The sequence below is a fragment of the Giraffa tippelskirchi genome, chromosome 7 (genome assembly GCF_054371585.1).
Source record: "Giraffa tippelskirchi isolate mGirTip1 chromosome 7, T2T-mGirTip1v1.2.pri, whole genome shotgun sequence".
Classification (NCBI taxonomy): domain Eukaryota; kingdom Metazoa; phylum Chordata; class Mammalia; order Artiodactyla; family Giraffidae; genus Giraffa; species Giraffa tippelskirchi.
Window position 1 is genome coordinate 14,342,723 of NC_137281.1, and position 22,442 is coordinate 14,365,164.

The 22,442-nt window shown below is 53.2% G+C and overlaps 1 protein-coding gene across 2 annotated transcripts in view; it reads right to left on the reverse strand.

Moving 5' to 3' along the window:
* The window catches only part of RYR1 (ryanodine receptor 1), a 127,422-nt gene that overhangs the window by 46,715 nt on the left and 58,265 nt on the right, over positions 1 to 22,442 (reverse strand). The window contains exons 48-76 of one of the 2 annotated variants that reach the window (XM_081516527.1): positions 22,094 to 22,314; positions 21,920 to 22,010; positions 20,608 to 20,748; positions 20,046 to 20,209; positions 19,867 to 19,945; positions 19,524 to 19,613; positions 18,695 to 18,835; positions 18,278 to 18,352; positions 18,102 to 18,177; positions 16,916 to 17,039; positions 16,492 to 16,607; positions 14,554 to 14,621; positions 14,337 to 14,458; positions 13,827 to 13,876; positions 13,355 to 13,415; positions 12,988 to 13,226; positions 11,374 to 11,455; positions 10,738 to 10,868; positions 10,165 to 10,497; positions 9,017 to 9,257; positions 7,484 to 7,571; positions 7,286 to 7,378; positions 6,673 to 6,687; positions 5,294 to 5,464; positions 3,660 to 3,719; positions 3,278 to 3,415; positions 2,612 to 2,724; positions 2,320 to 2,416; positions 1,981 to 2,087 (exon numbers count right to left, since the gene is read on the reverse strand). In XM_081516527.1, coding sequence (XP_081372653.1) covers positions 1,981 to 2,087; positions 2,320 to 2,416; positions 2,612 to 2,724; positions 3,278 to 3,415; positions 3,660 to 3,719; positions 5,294 to 5,464; positions 6,673 to 6,687; positions 7,286 to 7,378; positions 7,484 to 7,571; positions 9,017 to 9,257; positions 10,165 to 10,497; positions 10,738 to 10,868; positions 11,374 to 11,455; positions 12,988 to 13,226; positions 13,355 to 13,415; positions 13,827 to 13,876; positions 14,337 to 14,458; positions 14,554 to 14,621; positions 16,492 to 16,607; positions 16,916 to 17,039; positions 18,102 to 18,177; positions 18,278 to 18,352; positions 18,695 to 18,835; positions 19,524 to 19,613; positions 19,867 to 19,945; positions 20,046 to 20,209; positions 20,608 to 20,748; positions 21,920 to 22,010; positions 22,094 to 22,314 — 3,527 coding nt within the window. The remainder of the gene's footprint in view (positions 1 to 1,980; positions 2,088 to 2,319; positions 2,417 to 2,611; positions 2,725 to 3,277; positions 3,416 to 3,659; positions 3,720 to 5,293; positions 5,465 to 6,672; positions 6,688 to 7,285; positions 7,379 to 7,483; positions 7,572 to 9,016; positions 9,258 to 10,164; positions 10,498 to 10,737; positions 10,869 to 11,373; positions 11,456 to 12,987; positions 13,227 to 13,354; positions 13,416 to 13,826; positions 13,877 to 14,336; positions 14,459 to 14,553; positions 14,622 to 16,491; positions 16,608 to 16,915; positions 17,040 to 18,101; positions 18,178 to 18,277; positions 18,353 to 18,694; positions 18,836 to 19,523; positions 19,614 to 19,866; positions 19,946 to 20,045; positions 20,210 to 20,607; positions 20,749 to 21,919; positions 22,011 to 22,093; positions 22,315 to 22,442) is intronic. The other variant, XM_081516526.1, reaches the window with a different exon arrangement.

A 22,442-nucleotide genomic window follows, 5' to 3' on the forward strand; every position in this document is an offset into this window, starting at 1 on the left:
GAATTCATTCCGGGAGTTTTGCTGAAGCTATTGATAGACGTGCTCCTTTTCCCCTGGGATTGCTGCGATGGTGTGATGGAACCCTGGAGCTCCTGGGGCTATCTTGCCACCTGACAACTGGTTGGCTCACCTGACAACTATGATCAACCACCTCCTTGCGTCTCCTCTATAATAATACTAATGATAGCAGAAGTAATGGCCAACACCCACTGAGTTTACTCTAGGTTGGTCTCTATTCTAAGTGTTTGTATATAATAACAAATTAATTCTCACAGTAATCCAACTAGATAGATATAGAGTTGATCCTTGAACAATACAGGTTTGAACTGCATGAGTTCACTTATATGTGGGGTCTTTTCCCTTCAGTAAATACTACTACAGTACTACATGATCCATGGTTGGTTGAATCCATGGATGGAGAACCATGGATATGGAGGGCCAACTATAAGGTTATACATGAATTTTTAAATGTGTGAAGGGTCAGCGCCCCTTTGTTGTCGTTCAGTCACTAAGTTGTACCCGATTCTTAAGAGACCCCATGGACTGCAGCACACCAGGCTTCCCTGTCCTTCATTATCTCCTAGAGTTTGCTCAAATTCACGTCCATTGAGTCAGTGACGCTATCTAGCCATCTCATCCTTTGCCACCCCCTTCTCCTTTTGTCTTCAATCTTTCCCATATCATGGTCTTTTCCAATGAGTCGGCTCTTCACATCAAGTGGTCAGAATATTGGAGCTTCAGCTTCAGCATCAGTGCCCCTAGCCCCTGCATTGTTCAAAGGTCAACTATATGACTATTCCCATTATACAGATGAGGAAACTGAGACACAAATAATTTTCTTGGCCAATGTCACAAAGTCTATGCTGCTGCTGCTGCTGCTAAGTCACTTCAGTCATGTCCGACTCTGTGCGACCCCATGGACTGTAGTCCACCAGGCTCCTCCGTCCATGGGATTTTCCAGACAAGAGTACTGGAGTGGGGTGCCATTGCCTTCTCCGCACAAAGTCTATACTGGAATTCAAACCTGGATAGTCTAACTCCAGAGTCACTGCTTTCCCAGAGAATAGAAAACAGAACATTCGGCTTTCCAGTCTCCCTCACAGCTGGTGATGGCCTGATGTCAGAATTCTAGCCAACGGGCCACGTGCATAAGCCCACCATGGAGAGCATTCCTTGGCTAAAAAGATTTGGGTTTTCCTTAGAGGAAAGCCTTTCTCCTTTCTGACATGTGGTCATGATGTCTGGAGGGTCAGCATCCATTTTGTAGCTATGAGGCAACAGCTTAGAATGGCAGGGCAGAAATCCTGAATGAGCCTGGGTCTCTATCAGTGTCACTATGCCACTGCCCAGCCCAGGACTCTCTATCTCCCGACTTGGTGTTAACAAGAGAAAAACAAATCTCTGTGCCTCCATTTCCTCATCCACACACACAAAAAAAGTTGATAATAATATCTATCTCATAGTGCGAAGATAAAGTGAGAGGATCTCACTGTCAAGTGTTTAACATTATGCCTGAGACATAAAAAACATCAGATAAATACTGACTGTTGTTACCATTAGCAGCAGCGCCCTTACTACTGCTATTTATTTCCAAGACTGCCATTAGCCCATATGAAGCTTTTGTCTGAATTAGAAGTGCTCTGTTCCTCACTGCCATCTGTTGGAAATGCATCACAATATACTGACCTCGCCCCTATAATATACTGTAATATACTGATTTTATGTGAACAAGACGTTTTCTTCTAGAATAGGCCTAAATTGATATTGCCTGTGATGTGAACCCTTCAGAAGAGATGCCCCTGTGAAATGCCCAGTCTGCACAGTGGTACAAGGTGACTCTGCCTGTCCCAGTTAAATGACATTAAAGGATCAGCTGTGGGTGTCCCCCCTTCCCAGGCCACAGAGGGTCTCTCTTGAGGAGCAAGGATTGGGGTGGGGAGAGGTAGTGGGTCCCTTTTGGGGACCCAGGAAGGGTCTCACCTCTTTTCAGTCAGGGCGGTGCGGCTGAAGTGCAGGACCAGCTGGTGCAGGGGGTCTGGCTTCTTCTCCTCCACTTCTTCCTCCTCCTCCTCCTGCTCCCCAGCTTTCTGGAGGGAGGAGTGGGGCTTTGGGTAGGGGCTTTGAGAGTCCCCCACCTGGCTCCCCTATAAGCCCTGCTAGACTATTTTTATTCTCTTCCCCCACATCCTGCACCCTCCCCTGGTTCTGCCCAAGCCAGGGGCCCCCGTTCCCACACCGCTCAGTGTGAAGGGTGACCCCTGGAGATGGGCCCCAGCCCTACCCATCTGCCCCCACACTCCCAGGCAGGCCCCAGCTCACTGAAAGGTCATCTATCATGCGGTCCTCAAAACTGTGGTCTTCCGTCAGGATCCATGCCGCCTTGTAGCTCTCCAGAAACATATTACAGGCCCGGTGCCTTCGCAGGAGAGGATTTGAGGCGTCAGCAAGATTTCCCCATGCACATACCTCGCACCGCCTCCCCTAACCATTCTGCCTCCCCTAACCATTCCGCAAGACCCCACTAGGTGCGCACCCCATCCTCTCGCCTCCTCACCCACCCATTCTCCAAGGCGGCTTAGGCTCCCTTCCTCCATCGGAGGCGGGGTCTTACGTGGGCAGGTTGTACAGGGGGGTCATGCGGAAACAGGCGACGACTGCCCTCCGGCGCTGCTTCGACAAGAGCTTGTGCCACACGGCCTTCTTGGACTTGTAAGGGTGCTCCATCTGATGACGGGATTACGTGTCATGGCTCCAGATTCTGCCCCTGGTCTGATTCCCACTTCCAGCCCCGAGTGAAAATGCCCATCTGTGTCCAGTCCAAATTCAGGCCCGATTCACAGGGCCGAAGGAACACCCTGGCTTCGCCAATAGAGTCAAGGTTCTAACCTATTCTCGGCTTGCAGACCAATTATTTCCCTCATAGGCCCCGCCTACAGACCCAGGACCGCCCCCTTAGGCCCCGCCCCAATCTCAAGACCCGCCCAAGGTCCTGCCCACAGAGTCAAGGCGTCTCCACCGGGCCTGACTCTCAGACCCAAAGTTCTGCCCCGGCGCCGTCCCTTGGCCCGAGATTGCGCGCCAGGTCTGACTCCCATATCAAAGCTTCCATTCTAAGTCTCGTTGTAAAATTCAAGGCCCACCACCCACAAAGGATTCAAGACCCGCCCCTTGCCCCGCCCAGAGGCCCGCGGTTCACCCGCAGGCCCCGCCCACAGGCTCAAGGCCCGCCCCAGGCCCCGCCCAGAGACCAAGTTTCGATCACTCAGCAGTAAGACACCTGCTCCAAATGGTAGAGCACCGCGGACACTTCCTGGACTCTGCGCACGATTTTCTCCGGGTCGTCAGCGTCCTCCTCACGGCCCGGGAGGCCCCGGTACAGGGCCATCTGCCAGCGCAGAGAAGGGGAGCCTTCGACCTGAGAGGAGGAAGATCGTCAAGCATGAGGCCTCTCCCCTGTCCGCTCCCTCCTCCCTCAGTCGGGCTTCTCCGAGGGCCCCGCCCCCGCCCCCAATTCAAGGCCGTGATGATTCACTGAGGGACTGAGTACGAGTTAAGGTCCTTCTTTCGATGCCTGGCTAAGGGCTCAAAAGCTGGCTGTGGCTGTTGCTATTATCCTGACGCGCCCCTTTCAGTTGCAGATTGAGGAGGCAGAGGCGTACCTTTCCCTGAAGGTGAAGGTTGTTTTGCAGATATTCCCGGACCTCCTCATCTGTGTCTTTCTGGAGAGACAAGCCAGGCTGGGTCACTCCGGAGGGCCCAGCATCCTCCTTGACCTACAACCCTCTCCCCTCTAGCCCCACCACCCCAAGATTCAAGAGAAATGCAAAGGATCCAGAGGTCAGGAGTGGTCAGAGAGGAGTCCGAATGGCCATCGAAGGCACCTTGAAGAATCAGGATTAGAGGGGCCTCGTTGGGGTATGAGAGGAGGTAGGGGTTGACATGAGGATATCCTCAAAGGTCAGAAAAGGAGGTCAGAAGAGGGTCAGAGTGGGGCTGGGAGTAAGTGGGAGATGGGCAGGGAGTTTTTGAAAATCAGAGGTAGGTGAGGGGGATTATAAGAGAGACACCAAGGTCATCAGAGGTCAAGGGGGTCAGGCAAATCACCCGTCACTGGCGAGGTTCACACGGAGACTTTAGTCCCTCCTTTAGGAGGGATCAGTAGGGTGGGGGGTCTTTAGGATCCCAGGAGAGGGGGTGCTCAAGAACCAAATTAAGGGGTCAGAAGGGCCCAGGAGGGCTCTTTGGGATTTCAGCAGGCCTCAACAGGTCCAGCAGGCCTCAACAGGTCCTAGGAGGAGCTTGAGGTCCTGAGAGAAGGAAGCTTTAGGGTTCTGGGAAAGGGGGTGATTTTGATATCAGAGGAGAGTTAGTGGTCTTCAGGGTCCTGGAGTTAGTAGATCCTCAGGGTGCTTACCAGGGTCCTGGGGGAGTTCTAAGGGTCTTGGGGCAGGATCCTGGGAGGACTTCTTGGGTCTCTGAGGCTAAAAAAGGATCTGGGGGGGGGGTTCCTATATAATGGATAAAAGGGGCCCCAGGAGCCTCTTTGGGGTCCCAGAGGGCTTAGAAGTGTTCAAGAGCAAGGTCAATTGATTCCAAGCAGCCTTGAGACCTCAGAGGCTGGGGTCTCAGTCTCTCTCTGAGCCTAGGGAAGAAGTCATTAGGAAGTCATTAGGATCCTAGGGTCACAGGGTGCTCACTGGGCCCCTAAGAGTCTTTGGGGCTCAGTTGGGTGTTAACAGAGTCCAAGGAGAGAGATCCACAGGGTCCTGAGGAAAAGAGAGAGTGAGCTGGAGAGCCCAGTGGGAATCCAGAGGTTCAGAGGAGGGCCAGTGGGATCATGAGGGGCTCTGTAGGTCCCAAGGGACTTGGGCAGGTCCTGGCAGAGGACTTGGAGGAGTCTCAAGGGGGCTCAAGGTGTCTTAGGTGGGATCCTCAGAATTCTAGCAAGTTTGACAGAGATGGGGTTGGTGTTCAGTGGAGTTCCTGAAGGTTCAGTGTGGTCTTTGGGTCCTAGGGGGGTCTTAGTGGCCTTCCTGGGTTCCAGTGGGGTCCCAGTTAGGGTCCTTAGGATCCACAGTGCTGACAGGATCCCAAGTAGGGCCCTCAGCATCCTGTGGGAAGGCTCAGGGCATCCTAGGGGGCCCAGTGAGCCCTCAGAGTCCTGGAGAAGGACTCAGGAGGGTCCTAGGGAGGGCCCCTGGGGGATCCCAAGGTTCAGTAGGGGTGCTGAGTGGGGCTCAGTAGGGTGCTGGTTTGGACCCTGGCAGTTCCCAGAAAGGGGCTGAGCAATCACCAGGGCATAGCGGGTCTTGGCCAGTGTGATGAGCTCCTGGTCAGTGGGGGCACACATGTTCAGGCCAATGGGCAGCATCTTCTTGAGCGTGGCCACAATCAGTGACGTATGCACGGAGTACCTGTCCCCCCGGCGCTTCTTCTTGGTGCGTTCCTGGTCCGAGCCACCCGACTGTGGGAACATGGGGCTCAGTGCCAGTTTGAGTCCCAGCCTGGCCTCTGCCCCAGCCCCACCCTGCCACCATTGTCCACACTCCAGCCCCTCGCCTGAATGTTAGGTAGACCCTCCTTGATCCCAGAGCCCACCTCAGTTTCCACCCCAGACCTTGCTGATCTTTCATTTCAGACCCTGAGCCCTGACCCCAGAGTCTCACAGACCAAAGCTTCTATCCCAAATTCCCAACTTCTATCCCAAATCCTTCCAGATTTCCCCCCAATTCCAGGCTTCCACAACCTCTGGATTCTTCTCCCAGAATCCCCTCAGAACTTTCACTAGGACACCCCTCCTGCCCCCACAACACACCTACAACCCCTAACCCCAGAGCCCCAGACAGAGTTCCCAAGAATGAAATGAAGATGTAGAACAGTCAGGAGTCCCAAGAGACAAGAGAAGTGGGAAGAAAGAGATCGAGAGAGAGAGACTGAGAGACTAAGATGAACAAGGAGACAGGAAGACAGAAGATACAAGAGAGAAGACAGATCCAGAAAGATCTGGAAGCAGAAACACGGGGCAGAGTCCCACAGCCGTGTTCTGGAGCCTCGGGTGCAGACCCAAGGCCAGGGCCACCTCAGTCATGCCAATGAAAAGCCCCGGTGGCAAGCTTCAGCCAGAGCCACATCCACGCCGGCTCGTGATATGGAGCATGACCCGTGTGCCAGCACATGCGGCATCTCACTGGGTCCTCACAGAGCCCTGGGGCCGGGGGCCACCGAACGGATGTCTTCTAAGGCTCAAAAATATAAGACTCTTGACCAACGTCACACAGCTAACTGGCGAGGATTCTAACCTGAGTTGGTCTAAATTCCCAAGTCCAGGCCTTAAACTCAACCATGCACGTGCCTTTCACACCCCCATTCCCATTCCCTGGAACCTCAGTCCACAATGCTTTGTAGCTTTGGGGAAAGCTGAGAGGAGAGGTTTTATTTTTTTTTAAATAAAAGCTAAAAAAAAAAACCACCAAAAGTTGAAGGCCGGGTAGGGAATGGTTAGTGGGGGTAGGGGTGGAGCAAGAGAAAGAGGATGGGGGCTGGGAGCCAAGGCTGAGAGGCGGGGGACAGGGCAAGCGTTTTCTGGAGGCAGAGCAGAGGCTGGGGTTGGGGGCGGGTGGGTAGAGGGTATTAGCCAAGAGCCATGCAGAAGGTCCCAGACGTGGGGCTGACCTGTACATCTCCCATCTGCTGCATCAGGGTGCAGACAGAGATAAGAAGTGTTACCCCAGTCCCTCCGAGAACCCCAGGGCCCCTCCAAGTCTGCCCTACCCCAGGTCCTCTGCCCCACCCTGATGCACATCCCCCAGCCGGGGAATTCCAGACCTTGCTGAGGGTGGTGGGTTCGTCCTTTTGACCTTGCCCTTTAGAGGGCAGTTCAGGGAAGGCTGAGGGGAGAGGAAAGGAGGTGGGGATGTGGAATAATGGGATAGGAGGAAAGAAGTGGGAGAGGTGAGAGGAGGAAATTGGGGTGGAAGAGGGAGATGGGGAGGACAGAGTAAGATGAGGTACTGGGTGATGGGGAGGAGAAAGCATGTAGGGAGGAGGGAGGAGATGGAGAAAGAAGAGGGAAATGGGGGAGGAAGGAAAAAGGCAGGAGGGAGGGGATGGAGCTGAGAGAAGGGGGAGATGGGGAGGAAGGATGAGGAAGGGGCCGGTGTGAGGGCTTCAGGGAATGTGACCAGGATGAGGAGGGCTGGCAGGGTGAGGAGGGGTCAGCTAGGAAGCCCGAGGCTGTTCCCTCTTCCCTCCCGGCTAAGTCTTCCTCCCAGAGCAAAGTACCCACCTTGGCCATTTTGCTCTTGTTGTCGGCTGTCAGAAACGACATGTTGTTGATCTCATTCTGGACCACAAAGTTCTGCTCCTCGCGCTTAAAGTTCTGGTGGGGGAGGCAGTGTTGGGGATCAGACAGGGTGCAGGAGGGCCTCTTTGGGCAGCAGCTGTTCGGGTTCTAGAGAGGAGGGGCGGGTGGGTGGGAACTCACATGGGACTTGGACCAGTAGATGAAGATCTCGCCCACCATCCTGAACAGCTCCTCTGCGCTGGGGTTGGGCTCGGTCAGCCAGTGTGCCCTGGGCAGGCGGGGGAAGGGGCTGGTGAGGGATGAGGGCAGGGACCCCCAGGGAAGGGGGCAGCAGGGAGAGATCTCAGGGGAGGGCATCCAGAGACTTGAATGGGAAAGGGAGAGCTTTCTAGGGTAATCTGGCCATTCAGATGATTTAAAAATTATAAATGACAATTCCTGAAAATTTTTTTCTGTCTCTAACCTTTTTATTGAAGTATAACGTATATATATATAAAGTGTCCAGTGAACACACTTGATTTGAGTAACCACCAACTAAGTCAAGAAATAGAACATTTCTAGGGACTTGCCTGGTAGTCCAGTGGCTAAGACTCCATGCTCCCAATGCAGAGGGCCTGGGTTCAATTTCTCATCAGGGAACTAGATCCCAGATGCCACAACTAAAGATCCTGCATGCCACAGCTATGACCCAGCACACCCAGATAATTTTTTTTTTTTAAAAAAAAAGAACATTTCCGGTCCCCAGAAATACCCTTCGATATCTTCTCGAAAGATATCCTTATCCTGGCTTCTAGACCACGAATTATCTTTGTCTGTTCTTGAATGTTACATAAAAAGATGATATGATATGTACTCTATTTAAAATTTTCTGATTTCTTTCATTCAACCTGATGTTTGTGAGATTCATTCATGGTACAACAGTCTGTTCAATTTCATTGCCGTATAGTATTTCACTCTGTGAATATACCTCGCTTTACTTGTCCAAATTTTTCAACCCAGCACTCCTACTCCTAGGAATCTGTCCTACAGTAATACCAATTCATGTGCACAAAGATGAGTGTGCAAGGATACATATAGCATGCATACTACTATATACTTCTGCTCCCAGGACAGACATAGTTAATCAATCCATGAACTTTTTCTTACAAAGCCCTGGTACAACCTTAAATTCTTTTCCAACCAAGATGGAACTTGGAGTTGAAACTTGTTCAAGCCCTGGATCTGGCTGCACCTAAGACTTCATAATACTTTAAATGGTGCTTCTGATTTTAGGGAGATGTTTTAGCAATTGACTGATATCTGAGTTTGCCCTTTACAAAGACTTATGTTTCTGGAGCAAATTAGGCTGGCGAGGTCTGGATGGAGACCAGTGATGGAGGAAGGCCTGACCGTTGAACTCCACTACACAAATCAGGCATCCTGTCCACCCAAGCGGGGAGACACAGTGCTAGAGGAGGGAAATATGGCTCCTTCTGGCTAACACTGCAACCCTCACAGGGCCTCAGATTCAGGAGGTTTAAAGGAGCAGAAGGGGAGCAAACACAGGCTGGCTTCTATTGGTCCATAATCAACAGGGGCTGGGGGTCAGGAGGTGGGGTGGGATGAAGTGGGAATTGCAAGTTTATAGCAAGTCAGAGGCCAGAGGTCAGAAGGGGCCCAGGGAAGCCAGAGGTCAGGGTTGGGGATGTGGGGGGCAGCTGGGGACATGCTGACCTGTTGTTGTCCACGTAGCGGATGAGCAGCGGGTAGAGGGCGTACAGGTCCCGGCAGAGCACGGAGAACTCGTCCCGCACCAGGAGCTCGCCCTCCTCGGCCTCCGCCTTGGCCTCCAGGCGCAGCTGCTCCTCCTCGGCCACCACCTTCCCTGCCCGCTTGCGCAGCCGCCCAATGGTGGGGATGAAGTGAGAGTGCAGGAGCTCTGGCCGGGCCCTGCTCACAATGGGCTGGGCAAACACTGCAGGAGCAGACAGGGCGCATGGGCTGCTGGCTGGCCACTGACTCCAGCACCTCATCTGTGACCTCTGATCCCACCCCTGACCTCCGTTCCCATGCCTGACTTCCAACCTGTACCTCTGACCTAGAAACTAACATTGATCCCACCCTGACCCTGATTTCTGACCCCAGCATTGACTTCTGATCCCACTCCTGACCTCAGACTGTGACCTCTGACATAGCTCCTGAATCTTCATCCCACCCACCATAACCTTTGACCTGAAACTGTGACTCTCTAGGTCACAGGTCCTTGACCTCTGACCCCAACAACTGAATCCTAACCTGATACACTACCCTAGACCATGACATCTCACTCCAGTCTTTAACCTCTGACCTGGTCTATACCCAGATGGAGCGCACCACATGATTTCTGACCAATACCTCTGGCTTTTTACCTTCTCTGGCCTCTGACCCCAGCTCTGATCTCTAGCTTGGCCCTGATCCAAAAACTCAACCCCTGACATGGAACTTCTGAACCAGGAATCCCAACCTTTTAGAGGCTCATTTCTTGACCTTGGACCCAGAACCCTAACCATCCGTATCAGGGACCCCGATGTTTGACCTGGTTCTCTGACCCTTTGTATAAGGAACTCAGCCTTCTGACTCAGCTCCTAACCCTTTCCAAGGCTCCAGAAATTCCAAATCCAGCTTAGAAGACTCTCAGGATCCATGCATCCATCTCAGACTCTATGACCCTGAGATTCTGGATCCTGGGGATGACCTCTGGCCTTGTGATCCCGAGAAAACTGAGATCTGACTCCTCTCCATTCCCAGAAAACCAGACTCTGAGATTGCCCTCTGAGATCCAGGGACCCGAGTCCCAGGACACTGGCCCCAGTTCTCTGGACCCGCGCGCTCGCCAGACCCACCAGCCAGCCGCTTCATCCAGGTGGCCTCGTCAATGCCCAGGTTGTTGACGATGATTCGCAGGATGTTCCCCAGCAGTGAGTTGAGGTGGTCGGAGGTGACGGCTGTGCAGGGTGGAGGGGCCCCAGCAGGCAGGGCGGGTGGGGGCGCCTCGGGCCCGCGCTCCCACCAGCGGGGCAGGTAACTGCACAGCATGGGCAGCGTGATCTCGATGACGTGTGGCATCTCCGTGTACCGGGCCCCTGACTCGGCCAGCCCCCCGATGTCGGCCATGAGCCGCTCCAACACCGGGATGTCGGGACACATCTCCTCCACGCTGTTGGGGAGCCCCAGGACTGGGGTGCGGGGAGGAGGTCAGGGCATAGCAACTCATCATGCCCCGACCTCAGTGTCCATACCACAAACCGGTATCCCCATAAACTCTGGGGTTCCACAGTCTGAAGCACCCGCAAGCTGGGGAATCCTCAACACCTCAGGGCCCAGACTAGACCCCACTACCTTCACAACGGGTCTTCTTGGACCCCGTGTGGGCGGAAGACAGCCCTTGCCAGCCGCCCCAGCCCCACCCCACTTACTGGCCCGCTCCCGGGGAGACTTGGTGGTGTACACTGAGCAGGCGTTGTATTCATTCAGCTGCGGCTCCAGGAATGCCACTGGCATGGCTGCTGCCAGGCGGGCCAGGCACTCGCCCAGGGCTGGCCGCAATCTGGAAGAGAAGGCTGTGCTTAGCTCCCAAGCCCCCTCTGCCCAGTCCTGGATCCCAATCCTGTCCTCCACAGAAGTGCCTCTCCCAGGACCCTTTGGAGCCGAGCTGCCATTCACCGGTGGCCACCGATGTAGCCATTCCCGTGGGTTTCCTGAATGTCCTCTTGCTTCATCGGTGATCTGGGCTCAGGAGAGCCCACTTGGGCACTACCAGCCGCCCTCCCCAGTTCCCCCCAGCATGCCTGGCTCCCGTGGGCCACCAGAGTTTCTGCGTGCCCCCTGCCAGCGGAGAACAACCTAGCATCCTGGTTGCCAAGGGCCTGTGGCCACCTTCGCTGGCCTTCCTCTGAGCGCCCTCACGTGGCCAACCTGAGGAACTGCAGTTGCCACAGTGCGCATGTCTTCTGAAGACCAACCATCTCCCAGCTTTTCACTCCCATCTTCTCCTGAGCCCTCACGTCCCTGAGCCCCCACAGTCCCCAGCCCCAAACTATCTCTCGCCTTACTTTTCCACGTAAGGATTCCTGGTGGTCCCCAGAGAGTAGATACTGCACAGTGTTCGGTAGCAAGAGACCTGGACGTCATCCACTAAGGGAAGGAGGAAGGATGGGGTTAGGGTTAGTCCAGTCCTCCCCTAACACCCTCCCTTATGTCCAAATGACAGAGTAAGAGCAGGGGTTGTAGAGCCAGCCTACCATTTACTAGTTTTGGCCTCAGTTTCACTCTCTGTAAAATGTGGATAAATACAATATTTTCCTTACAGAGTTGCTGTGAAGATTAAACGAGTTAATACTCAGAAAGCAATTGGGACAGAGCACACAGCAGGCATTCAATAAAGGCTAGTTGTTCCTTCCTTGGAGAGGGGTCATGGATCTCTCTGATGATAATGCTGGACACTGTCTCCAGAATATGCAAACAGACATCCAATCCTGACTTCAATCTTGGTTATCCACACACTCCCCAGGAGGCCAGGTTAAGAACCTCATCAACTTCCTAAATGTCATGAGGGGGCAGGGGGACTGTTCTAGATTGAAAAGAGGTGACAGAGACATAACAACCAAATGCAGTGAGAGAAACCTCGCCGAATTCTGAATTAAAAAACAAATCAAAGACATTTTGAGGGTAATAGGGAAATCATAGTCAGGTTAAGAGTGATACTGAAATTGTGGTTACAGGAGAAAAGGTTCTGCAACATCTAGTTGTTTCAGGCTGAATATTTAGGGATGAGGTGTCACTGTGTGTGCAGCTCATATTCAAGAGTTCAGCAAAAAGTTTGGAGATACCTTTATCGTAAGTGGTGGTGGTTTAGTCGCTAAGTCGTGTCCAACTCTTTTGCAACCCCATAGACTGTAGCCCACCAGGCTTCTCTGCCCATGGGATTCTCCAGGCAAGAATACTGGAGTGGGTTGCCATTTCCTTCTCCAGGGGATCTTCCCAACCCAGGAATCGAACCCACATCTCCTGCACTGGCCGGCGGATTCTTTGCCGCTGAGCCACCTGGGAAGCTACACTAAAAGTGAAAGGTAAAACAAAGGGACAACTAAGCCCGTGCACCTCAACCAGAGACAAGCCCGTGTGCTGCAATGAAGACCCAAAGTGTATGTGTGTGCTAAGTTGTTTCAGTTGTGTCTGACTCCTTGTGACCCTACGGACTGCAGCCTGCCAGGCTCCTATGTCCATGGGATTCTCCAGGCAAGAATACTGGAGTGGGTTGCCATGCCCTCCTCCAGGGGATCTTCCCAACCCAGGGATCGAACCTGCGTCTCATATCTCCTGCATTGGCAGGTGGGTTCTTTACCACTAGCACCACCTGGGAAGCCAACACAGCCAAAAGTAAATAAATAAGTAAATATTTTTTAAAAAGAAATATACATGTAACTTGCTTAAGCTACAGTGAAGGAGGGTCTTTTGTTAGATCTGTGGAATGAATATTCTGATAAACTCATTCTGTTACCTACCAATTTACTGAACCGAATGCACACTTTGGTTACGGCAATGAAACCTCTCAATAAACATAACACTGAAACACCCGCAGACTCTACCAGGCACCCTGGGGTGGATGGTGTTGGTGGAACTGACACCCCAGTCCCACCCCAGCCCTTGGGATCAGTAGCCCTTACGGATAACATCGTCTCCGAACTGATGCTGGGCGATGTGCTGGAAGAGGGTGGTGAGGACGGGCAGCAGGGCCACAGTGGTGTAGGTGAGGTTCTGGCCCACACCCTTCACCTGCGTGCGCGCCTGCGACACCTTGCCAAGCCGCAGGTTCTCCACCATCTTCTCAATGTCCTCCGAGGCACTCTCAAAGAAGGAACGGAGGCCAGCCTTCACGATCTCGGGGCCAGACTTCATCACGGTCCTAGGAGGGAAGTGGGGGCACTTTGCAATCTGAGATTCGAGATTGCAGAGAGTTCAGGAGAACAGGGGTTGGGGGGTGGTGGATGGCAGGGGTAGAATGGGAGTGGGCACCGTGACCCATGGCCCCACCTGGCATCCAGGGAGCGTGCCAGGATGTGAAGACAGTTGACCACAGCTGGGGCATCCGTGCCTGGAGGGAGGAAGGTGGGTCTGGGTGAAGGAAGGGTTATGAGGACAGCATCTCCCTCTACACTCACCTCAACTCATCTCTCTCCACCCACCCCCACCCCAACTCCATAGGCCCCGGTCCTTTCCTCATCCTGCGACCCCTCTGCCGGTCCCTCCCCAACCCCAGCCCTGACCTCTGGGCCATCATCATCTGGTGATGAGTCCGGGAACTCCAAGGTGGCAGGGCCCAGGACTCTCCCAGTCACTGTCCCGTCCCCAGGACTACCCACTCCATGTCCAAGTCCAGAGGAAGAACAGTGAAGGTTGTTCAGATTAAGGCATGAACCTGAGCCACATCTCTTCAGGGTGAGGTTGTGAAGAGGTGAAGAGAGGGAAGAATGGGGAGAATGGCTTGGGGAGCAGACCTACTCACCAAAGAGAGAGACTCGGTGACGGACAAGAGCCGCAAGCTTGCAGAAGAGGCTGAAGAAAGAGAAAGGAACAGGACGGGGAAACGGGGAGCGAGAACAGCGAGGGGACACAATTAGAGGAGGAGAGACAGGGAAGACGGGGAGGGAGGGACAGAGCCAGGAGGAGAAAGGATGATGGGGGGGGGAATGAAGGAGACAGAGGGATGGGGAGGGGCAGAAAGATGAACCAGCTAGAGAGTCGCAAGCAGTAACTGGGATGCTGGGGATGGGGAGGCGGATCTGCCTTTCTGATAGGATGACCGATTCATCCCAGTCTGCCTGAAAGTCCCGTATCCTGGGGGGGCACACCAGGACAGTTTGTCACCACAGACCTTCAATCACCTCTGTACGCAGACTGATCAGCGCCCAGCACCCAAAGCAAAGCCTTTAAAGTCCAAGGGTGGGAGCAAAGGGCCCAGGATTACAACGCCATGAGGTCAGGGGTCTGAGTCACAAGTCCCGGGGGGGCACACCTGGTGATCATTTCCTTCTCCTTGTTGGAGGCGTGGCCACCACTGCCCAGCACTTTGGCCGGGGTGGACAGGAAATAGAGGCAGTGGTTGGTGAAGTACTGGTTGATCAAAGGGAGCAGGATCTGGGGGCGTGGGGAAGAGATAAAGGGGATTGGGTGGAGGGCGAGGAAAGCCCACTAGTCCCCAGCCTCCTTCAGCTTCTGAGGCCACCTCTCACCTTGGCAAAGAATTTAATCTCCTGTTCGTGAGGGGACTTTTCCACTCGTCCACTGCTGACCACGGCCTCTGGTGGGGGGAGGCAAATAGGGGTCATGGTGGCTTCAATTCTAGGGAACTCAGGGTTTTCTGATGGGGCAGACTGAGGGTATGACAGGAGATAAGCTCCTGGTATGAAGTCACCGCTGTGGGCTTTGAGGTAAACCTCTCTCTTGTTTTCACCTGATCCCAACTCCTTGATCAATCCCTTCCTGATGCTGAAAATGGAGAGGAGGACAAACTGGAATGGGGTAAGGCCATGAAACATTCCCCCTCCTCACCTGGCACTGAGTAAATGTGGAATGAATAAATGAAAAAAGAAGTCAGTGTAGATAGGAAGAAAAGAATTTGTGATAGGTGAGGAGGGGAAATTTTAGGTTAAATTTAACCTTTTTTTGGCTGCAGTGTGTGGCATGTGGCATCTTAGTTCCCTGACCAGGATTAAACCTGCGCCCCCTGCACTGGAAGCATGGAGTCCTGACCACTAGACTGCCAGGGAAGTCCCCTAGATTTAACTTTAAAGTAGAAATCCATTTCAGTCATCATCATAGTGATAATAATAATTCATATTATTAAAATAATACTACTAAAATAATAATAAAATAAGGCTTCAATTACTAAACACTTGCTACGTCCCTGGCACTGTGAGAAACGTCCTTGTAAAATCTCCTCCCAACATGGTAGGCCTGGCTGGTTCTTCGTCCCCATTTTATAGACAAGGAAATTGAGGTGCAATAGCTTCCTTCAGGTCACTCAGCAAATAAGGGACAGAACCACTGCTGGTTATAGTGAGCAGTATCCCCATTTCACAGATGAGGAAACTAAGGTTCGGGAGGAAAGGGAATTTCCAGGAGGGTGTGCAGCACAGGGGTCCCACTCACATGGGATTTGGGGTGAGATATGTGAGTGAATCCTGCTCGGCCTTTTACTTAGCTGAAGGGAATCTGGGGGTTCCGGGGTGGCTCTCTGGGGGAAGGTGGAAGGGATTACAGGGGCCCCACCTGTGACTCTAAGTGCCATATAAGAGGCATCTGCAGGACATCTCAACAGCCTCAGCCTTCAAATTAGACCCAGAATCTCCCAGTTCTCGTTCTCTTCTGCCCTTGACCCCCCACAGGCAGTCAGAGGGAGCCTGTGAACACCCAAGGCAGACCAGGGCCCTCTCCTGCTTAGACTGCTCACAGGGCACCATCTCACTCAGAGCAACAAGCCACAGTCCTCACCACGGCCTGCAGAGCCTGGTGTGATCTGTCTGTCACATTTCTGACCCCATTTCCTCTCCTTCTCCCCACCACCCCACCCACCCCACTCTGCTTCAGCCACACGGACCTCCTAATACATCTGCATCCTCTGCACGGGCTGATCCTCTGCCTGACATACTCTCCCCAGATGACCAAGTAGCTCTCTCCGTAGCCTCCTGGAATTCTATTTACAATTACAACCGGCCCACACTCCCAGCCCTCTTTAGCTGGCTCTAGTGTATTCCTCTGGAGAAGGAAATGACAACCCACTCCAGTACTCTTGCCTGGAAAATCCTATGGACGGAGGAGCCTGGTAGGCTATAATCCATGGGGTCGCAAAGAGGTGGACACGACTGAGCGACTTCACTTTCACTTTTCACTTTCTTTAGTGTATTCCTCTCCCCATAACACTAATCAATTTCTAACACACGAAGTGATCACGTTATTTCCAACGTTAATTGTCTGAATCCACCGCGGGAATATAAATTGTCGAAGGACAGGGATCTTTATCTTGTTCATCGTCCTATTCTCAATCCCTAGAACAATGTCTGGCTCAATGACTAAATGGGGAGGGCGCGGGGGCGGGGACAGAAATGCATGAACTGGGTCCCTAGATGAAACTGCAGCCAAGAGGGGAACGGGGAGGGAATTCTTCGTACCCAGGTGGGCGATAAACTCCTGAGAAATGTCCATCCAGCGCAGCAACTGCTGCAGGAAGCCGAAGGCGAACCGTTTCTCAATGGAAGACGTGTCCAGTTCCATGTCCTTAAGACCTCTGCGTGCAGGTGGAGCGAGGGGTCAGCTCAGACCCAGACCCGCGGTATTTCCCGCCTCTTTCCAGTTTCCCCTGGACTCCTCCAGGCCCCACCTTCGTTTTCCAGGCCCCACCCTTCTTAGACGCCTCCTCTCTGGCCCCGCCTCCGCCCACAGGCCACACTCCTCTCTGACCCCGCCCCAGCCCCACCCTATCAGCTTCCTCTCTCTGGCTCCGCCTCCGCTACTTAGGATTCGCCTCTCCCAGCTTATGCTGGGGTTCCGGGCGTGATCCCTACCGCTCCCCGACCAGGCTTCCAGCCCTCTTGCCTGGTGACCGCGTAGCCGTTCATCTGCAGGAACTTCAACAGCTCCTGGGCCTTCTCCCGATCTCGTGCCTTCTCCTTGGCCGTGAGCGTGTCGTAGGGAACCAGCAGGGGGTGGGTTCCACCACCTGGGGCAGCAAAGACCAGAAATTAGGGGCGTTGGTGGGAGGGGGAACCCAGATCTCTCATTGACGTGGTTCCTGAAGTTGAAAGTGTGCATAATTATAGTAATATAGACAGAGATAAGAATAACCAAGCATTGCTTTCAGATGCTCCCCACATCCTCCCCACAGCCCTACAGGAGTAAATGCTGTGATTTTCCTCACTGTAGAGACGCAGAAAAAGCTGGCTTAAAACTCAACATTCAAAAAACTAAGATCCCGGTAGCTGGTCCCATCACTTCATGGCAAATAGATGGGGAACAACGGAAACAGTGACAGACTTTATTTTCTTGGGCTCCAAAATCACTGCAGATGGTGACTGCAGCCATGAAATTAAAGACGCTTGCTCCTTGGAAGAAAAGCTATGACAAACCTAGATGGCATATTAAAAAGCAGAGACATTACTTTGCCAACAAAGGTCCATCTAGTCAAAGCTATGGTTTTTCCAGTAGTCATGTATGGATGTGAGAGTTGGACCATAAAGAAGGCCTAGCATTGAAGAATTGATGCTTTTGAACTGCGGTGTTGGAGAAGACTCTTGAGAGTCCCTTGGACTGCAAGGAGATCCAACCAGTCCATCCTAAAGGAAATCAGTCCTGAATATTCATTGGAAGGACTGATGCTGAAGCTGAAACTCCAATACTTTGGCCACCTGATGGGAAGAACTGACTCATTTGAAAAGACCCTGATGCTGGGAAAGATTGAGGGCAGGAGGAGAAGGGGACGACAGAGGATGAGATGGTTGGATGGCATCACCAACTTGATGGACGTGAGTCTGAGCAAGCTCTGGGAGTTGGTGATGGATAGAGAAGCCTGGCATGCTGCAGTCCATGGGGTTTCAAAGAGTCAGACACAACTGAGTGACTGAACTGAACTGAACTGAGAGACACAGAAAGGAAGGTTCAATGGGGGTGAAAGCAATCGTTCAAAGTCATGCAACTCTAACCCAGGCCCTTAGGACTCTGGAGACTGTGACTAGGGGGCTGCGGAGAAGGGGAGTCTGTGCAGGGGTGGGGTGGGTGCCCTCACCCTTGGCTTCCAGCTCCTGCTTCTTCTTGCGCCCCCATGTGTTGTGGTAATTTTCCGCCAGTTGTTCCGCCATGGCCTGGGAGTGGATGCAAAGGGGTCAAGGCCCACATTCAAAGGATGTTCTCCTCTCACCACAGACACCTCCATGTTCCCAAATAAAGGGCCAGAAGACTCACTTGCAGCTCCCGAGACAGAGTAACTCCGCTGAGATCGGGGGGTTGCGGGTTGTAGCCTTCCCTTGCATCATAGGTCTGGGGTGACGGGGAGGAGGGGCTTGATTGGTTCGCAGGAAGCCCAGGCCCCAGCCCAATTTATCCCCTCCTCTGCGACCTTTCCTTAAACGCCTGCCTCTAAGCCACCCTCTGCTCTTCTGCCCTTTGCAGTTTTTCAGCCTCCAGATCTCTTAGCCTCCTCCTGTACCCCGCTCCTGGCCTCCCCGCCACCACCACCGCTGACCCCACTTCCTTCCCTTGGCCCTTTTCCCTATCCCTACCCTACATCCTACCTGGCCCCACCCCTCCTGGCCCCGCCCCTTCTCCTAGCCGCTCTCCACCCCGTCATGACCCCACCCCCTGCCCCTGCCCCGCCTCCACCTGGGCACTTTGGGATATCTTCCGGGTTTTCTTCTTCTCCGTCTTCTCCTCCTCACCCTCCCTGGCTTTCTCTATCGTCCATTCCCAGGCAATCATGGCCTTCAAGGACTCCTTTATGGGCCAGCGGTAAATCTCTTTGTCCTGGGGTGCATAGGAGGGAGTGGAGTTAGTGGAATGGGGTGAGAGGGAGGGGGAGGTAGGACCTCCTGGCTGGCTCAGCCTCACTGACCTCCAGGGTCCCAAGAAGGGGAAAACTCTGACCATATGTCTAGGAAGTGGTCCAGTCCGAATTCAAAACCAAGTCTCTTACCTGCCCTGTAACACAACCTCCCAAACAAACTCTCATTATCCCATTCTACACATGAGACTCAGAGAAGTTAAGTTGTATGGTCAAGGAATCAAACCTAGTCCCTCTGACTGTTTCTAAGAGAAGAGACACCAGGAGTCCGTGCTCTACAGGAGGCAAGTCAAGTTCGCCTGAAGGCAAAGTCCATGGAGCCGACTCATTGGAAAAGACCCTGATGCTGGGAAAGATTGAGGGCAGGAGGAGAAGGGGGCGACAGAGGATGAGATGGTTGGATGGCATCACTGATTCAATGGACATGAGTTTGAGCAAGTTTGGGATAGTGAAGGACAGGGAAGCCTGTGGCATGCTGCAGTTCACAGGGTCCCAAAGAGTTGGACACAACTGAGCGGCTGAACAACAAAAGTCCATGGGTGAGGAATTCCAATCCACAGATCCAGCTAGATCCAAGCCTATGAAGCTGCCTCCTCCTCTCTGAAGCTCCCAGTTTTGGACCCCCAACTTTGGGCCCCAAGGTTTGGTCACCTTCTCTGAAAAGGTCTTGTAGGGCCTCAGCATGGGATGGGTCTTGAGTTCCTCATCTATGTTCTCTCCATAGGACCAGTTGTTCTGGATCTGAAGGATGAGAGGGGACAGGTGGGGACGGTGTCACTATGGAGTTGAGGGTGGGAGCAGGATGAGAGGTGGACACCAGCCTGGGGGACACTGAAGGGGAGCCCTGGAGGGGCTGAGGGCTCCAGGGGGAGTTATGGATCTCAGGGAAATCTGGGGCCCTTGAGGAGGATCTGGGTCTGGGGGAAAGCTGGGGTCTTGAGGAAGATGGGCAAGGGTGGGGAATTTCTGGGGAGGGGAGGACCCCGATGCCGACCTTGTCGAAGGCCCACTTCTCGTGTGTGTACTCTGCGAACTTGTTAATGAAGGAGTCCAGCTTCTCTGGGATGATCACACTATTGAGGGGATGGGGTCAGCAGATGTTGGATCTGGCCCTTCCTTCCATCTCTGAAACCTTCTCCTTCCCCCAGCTCCCCTCCTGCCCCCAGGCCTCACTTGAGAGTCTCCACAGGCCGAGGATCAAAGTTGCCTTCAGCATCCACCGTGGCCTTTTTCTCCGCCTTGGATGAGTATGAGGCATCCACGTAGTCCGGGGGCAGGGCCCCTGCGATGGCACACAGGCAAGGCATGGCCATGCGGTACAACTCTTGATCATATTTCTGGGGAAGGTGAGGGGGGCGGGGTGGGTCACTGCATGCCTGGCTGAGCCTTCCATTTCTGGAGCCCCAGGACTTCAAATTCACCCCTCCAATCATCAATACTCTTTCTCAAGCCCTCAGACCTGAGGTATGGTCTCACTCTAAAATTCAAACCTCAGACCCACCCGGACTCTCAAAGCACCCCTAATTAATCCTCTCCAAGCCCCCAAACTAGAGTCCCCCATTCCCTCTTCCATGACATTCAAACCAGGGACCCAACTCATAGACTCTCCTAGATCCAGACCTGCAGAACTGCTTCCCTCCCTGAACCCCCAAAATGGGAATTTCATTTTGGATCCCTGACTTCAGATCCCAAGCCCTCCAAACAGATTTATTTCAGGAGCACTGGGTGCTCAGACCTTATGGGCCAGCGAGTCAAAGATGCCCCAGAAGAGTTTACGAGTGAGGTGCAGCTCTTCCTCCGAGGTGACCCCAAAGTTGGCCCAACCTGTGGGGAGGCAGTAGTACTTCCAACAGCGCTCATAGTGGTTGGTGAGGAGCTGGGTGGGAGCAAGAGGGGGACACACAAATGAGGGGGACATAAACAGGTGGAAGGCAAATGAAGGCCTAGGGAGGCCCAGGGTGCCACTGATTTTAAATTATGAAGGAGGTGTAGATCATGCAAATGACATGCTAATAAGAGAATGGTATGCATATTGGGAAGTGATCCTGGACAGTTTGTTACGTAAATTTGGCACTCTTATTCAGAATCAGGATGGGCATTAAATCAAAGCTGGATTTGTCTGGTGCTGTTTTATGCAAATAGGTATGCGGATATTAATCCATGGGAAGGGTCGTGTGCAAATGGGCATAAGGATGAAGTGATCTGTCCTTATGTGAATTAACATGGCAAGTAGAAACATACTCAGTACTCCATGCAAACATATGGTAAATGGGGAGAGAGCCTCTACCATCCAATATGCAAATTTGAAATAGGGCTGATTTAGATGTATTGTGCAAAATAGTTAAGATATGTGAGTTAGGGATATCTCCTTAGGGAAACAAGCATGCAAATGAAAAAATAATAGGAGAGACAGTGTGCAAATATGCAGGATAGCTGTGGTACTGTTGATTCAAATAAATGCTTTCATTTGAATAGCGGAAGGCTGGTGGTCTAAGCACGCGAATAAGCATACTGATTAGAAAAAGCGGTGCGCCCCACACAAATATATGCTAATTAAGGGGGGTTGGCTCACTGTTGGGCGAATTAAACTCTAATTAGGGAGTGCTAGAGGCACCACCTCATGGGAAGAGTTGACTCATTGGAAAAGACCCTGATGCTGGGAAGGATTGGGGGCAGGAGGAGAAGGGGATGACAGAGGATGAGATGGCTGGCTGGCATCACCGACTCGATGGACATGGGTTTGGGTAGCCTCTGGGAGGTGGTGATGGACAGGGAGGCCTGGCGTGCTGCGATTCACAAAGAGTCGGACACGATTGAGCGACTGAACTGAACTGAACTGAGAGGCACCAATGACGCAAAGCGAATGATCTGGGAATCCTAGTATGCAAATAAGAACATTAAAGAAGTTTCTATGAGGCCTGCTGCCTGAACGTTTGCAGGTTAACTGGCTCAGGCGATGTGATACGAAAAAGTTCCATAGTCCGAGCGCAGAGCAAGGAGGTGGGTGGAGCATGGAAATACGCAAGCTTAAGAGGGCTTGCCCTCACCTTGAGCGGCATCTTGGCGAACTCGTTAAGGATGGGCACGTCGAACACCAGGCGCCGCAGCAGGTGCTGCAGCATGGACGGGCGGATGTACCTGCGGGGACACGCACAGGGCGGGGTTATCTCTCCCCAAGGCCCGCCCCACTCGTAGCCCCGCTCACCAGGGTCCCGCCTCACCTGCAGAGCGCCATCAGGCATTCCTCGATGACGTCGCGCTGCGCCTTGGTGAGCGAGCGGCCGCGCGACAGGCGGTACACCGTGTGAAGCATGGAGTCCACCATAATGGCGCGGTGCTCCGTTCCCGCAAACAGTGGCGCACACTTGGTGATGAGCGGCAGCACGGCCAGGCACAGGTAGCGGTTCAGCGCCAGCGCCATCTCCGTCGTGCTGAAAGTGGCCTGGGGCGCAGGGTGGGGCCATCAGGCCCCCGAGAAGGCTCCTGGGGTTGCCCTGGCAACTCAGCCCTCCGGGGATCTGATTTCCGCCCCAAACCTGCTCCTCCCTGTCTCTATTACCGTTATTACTT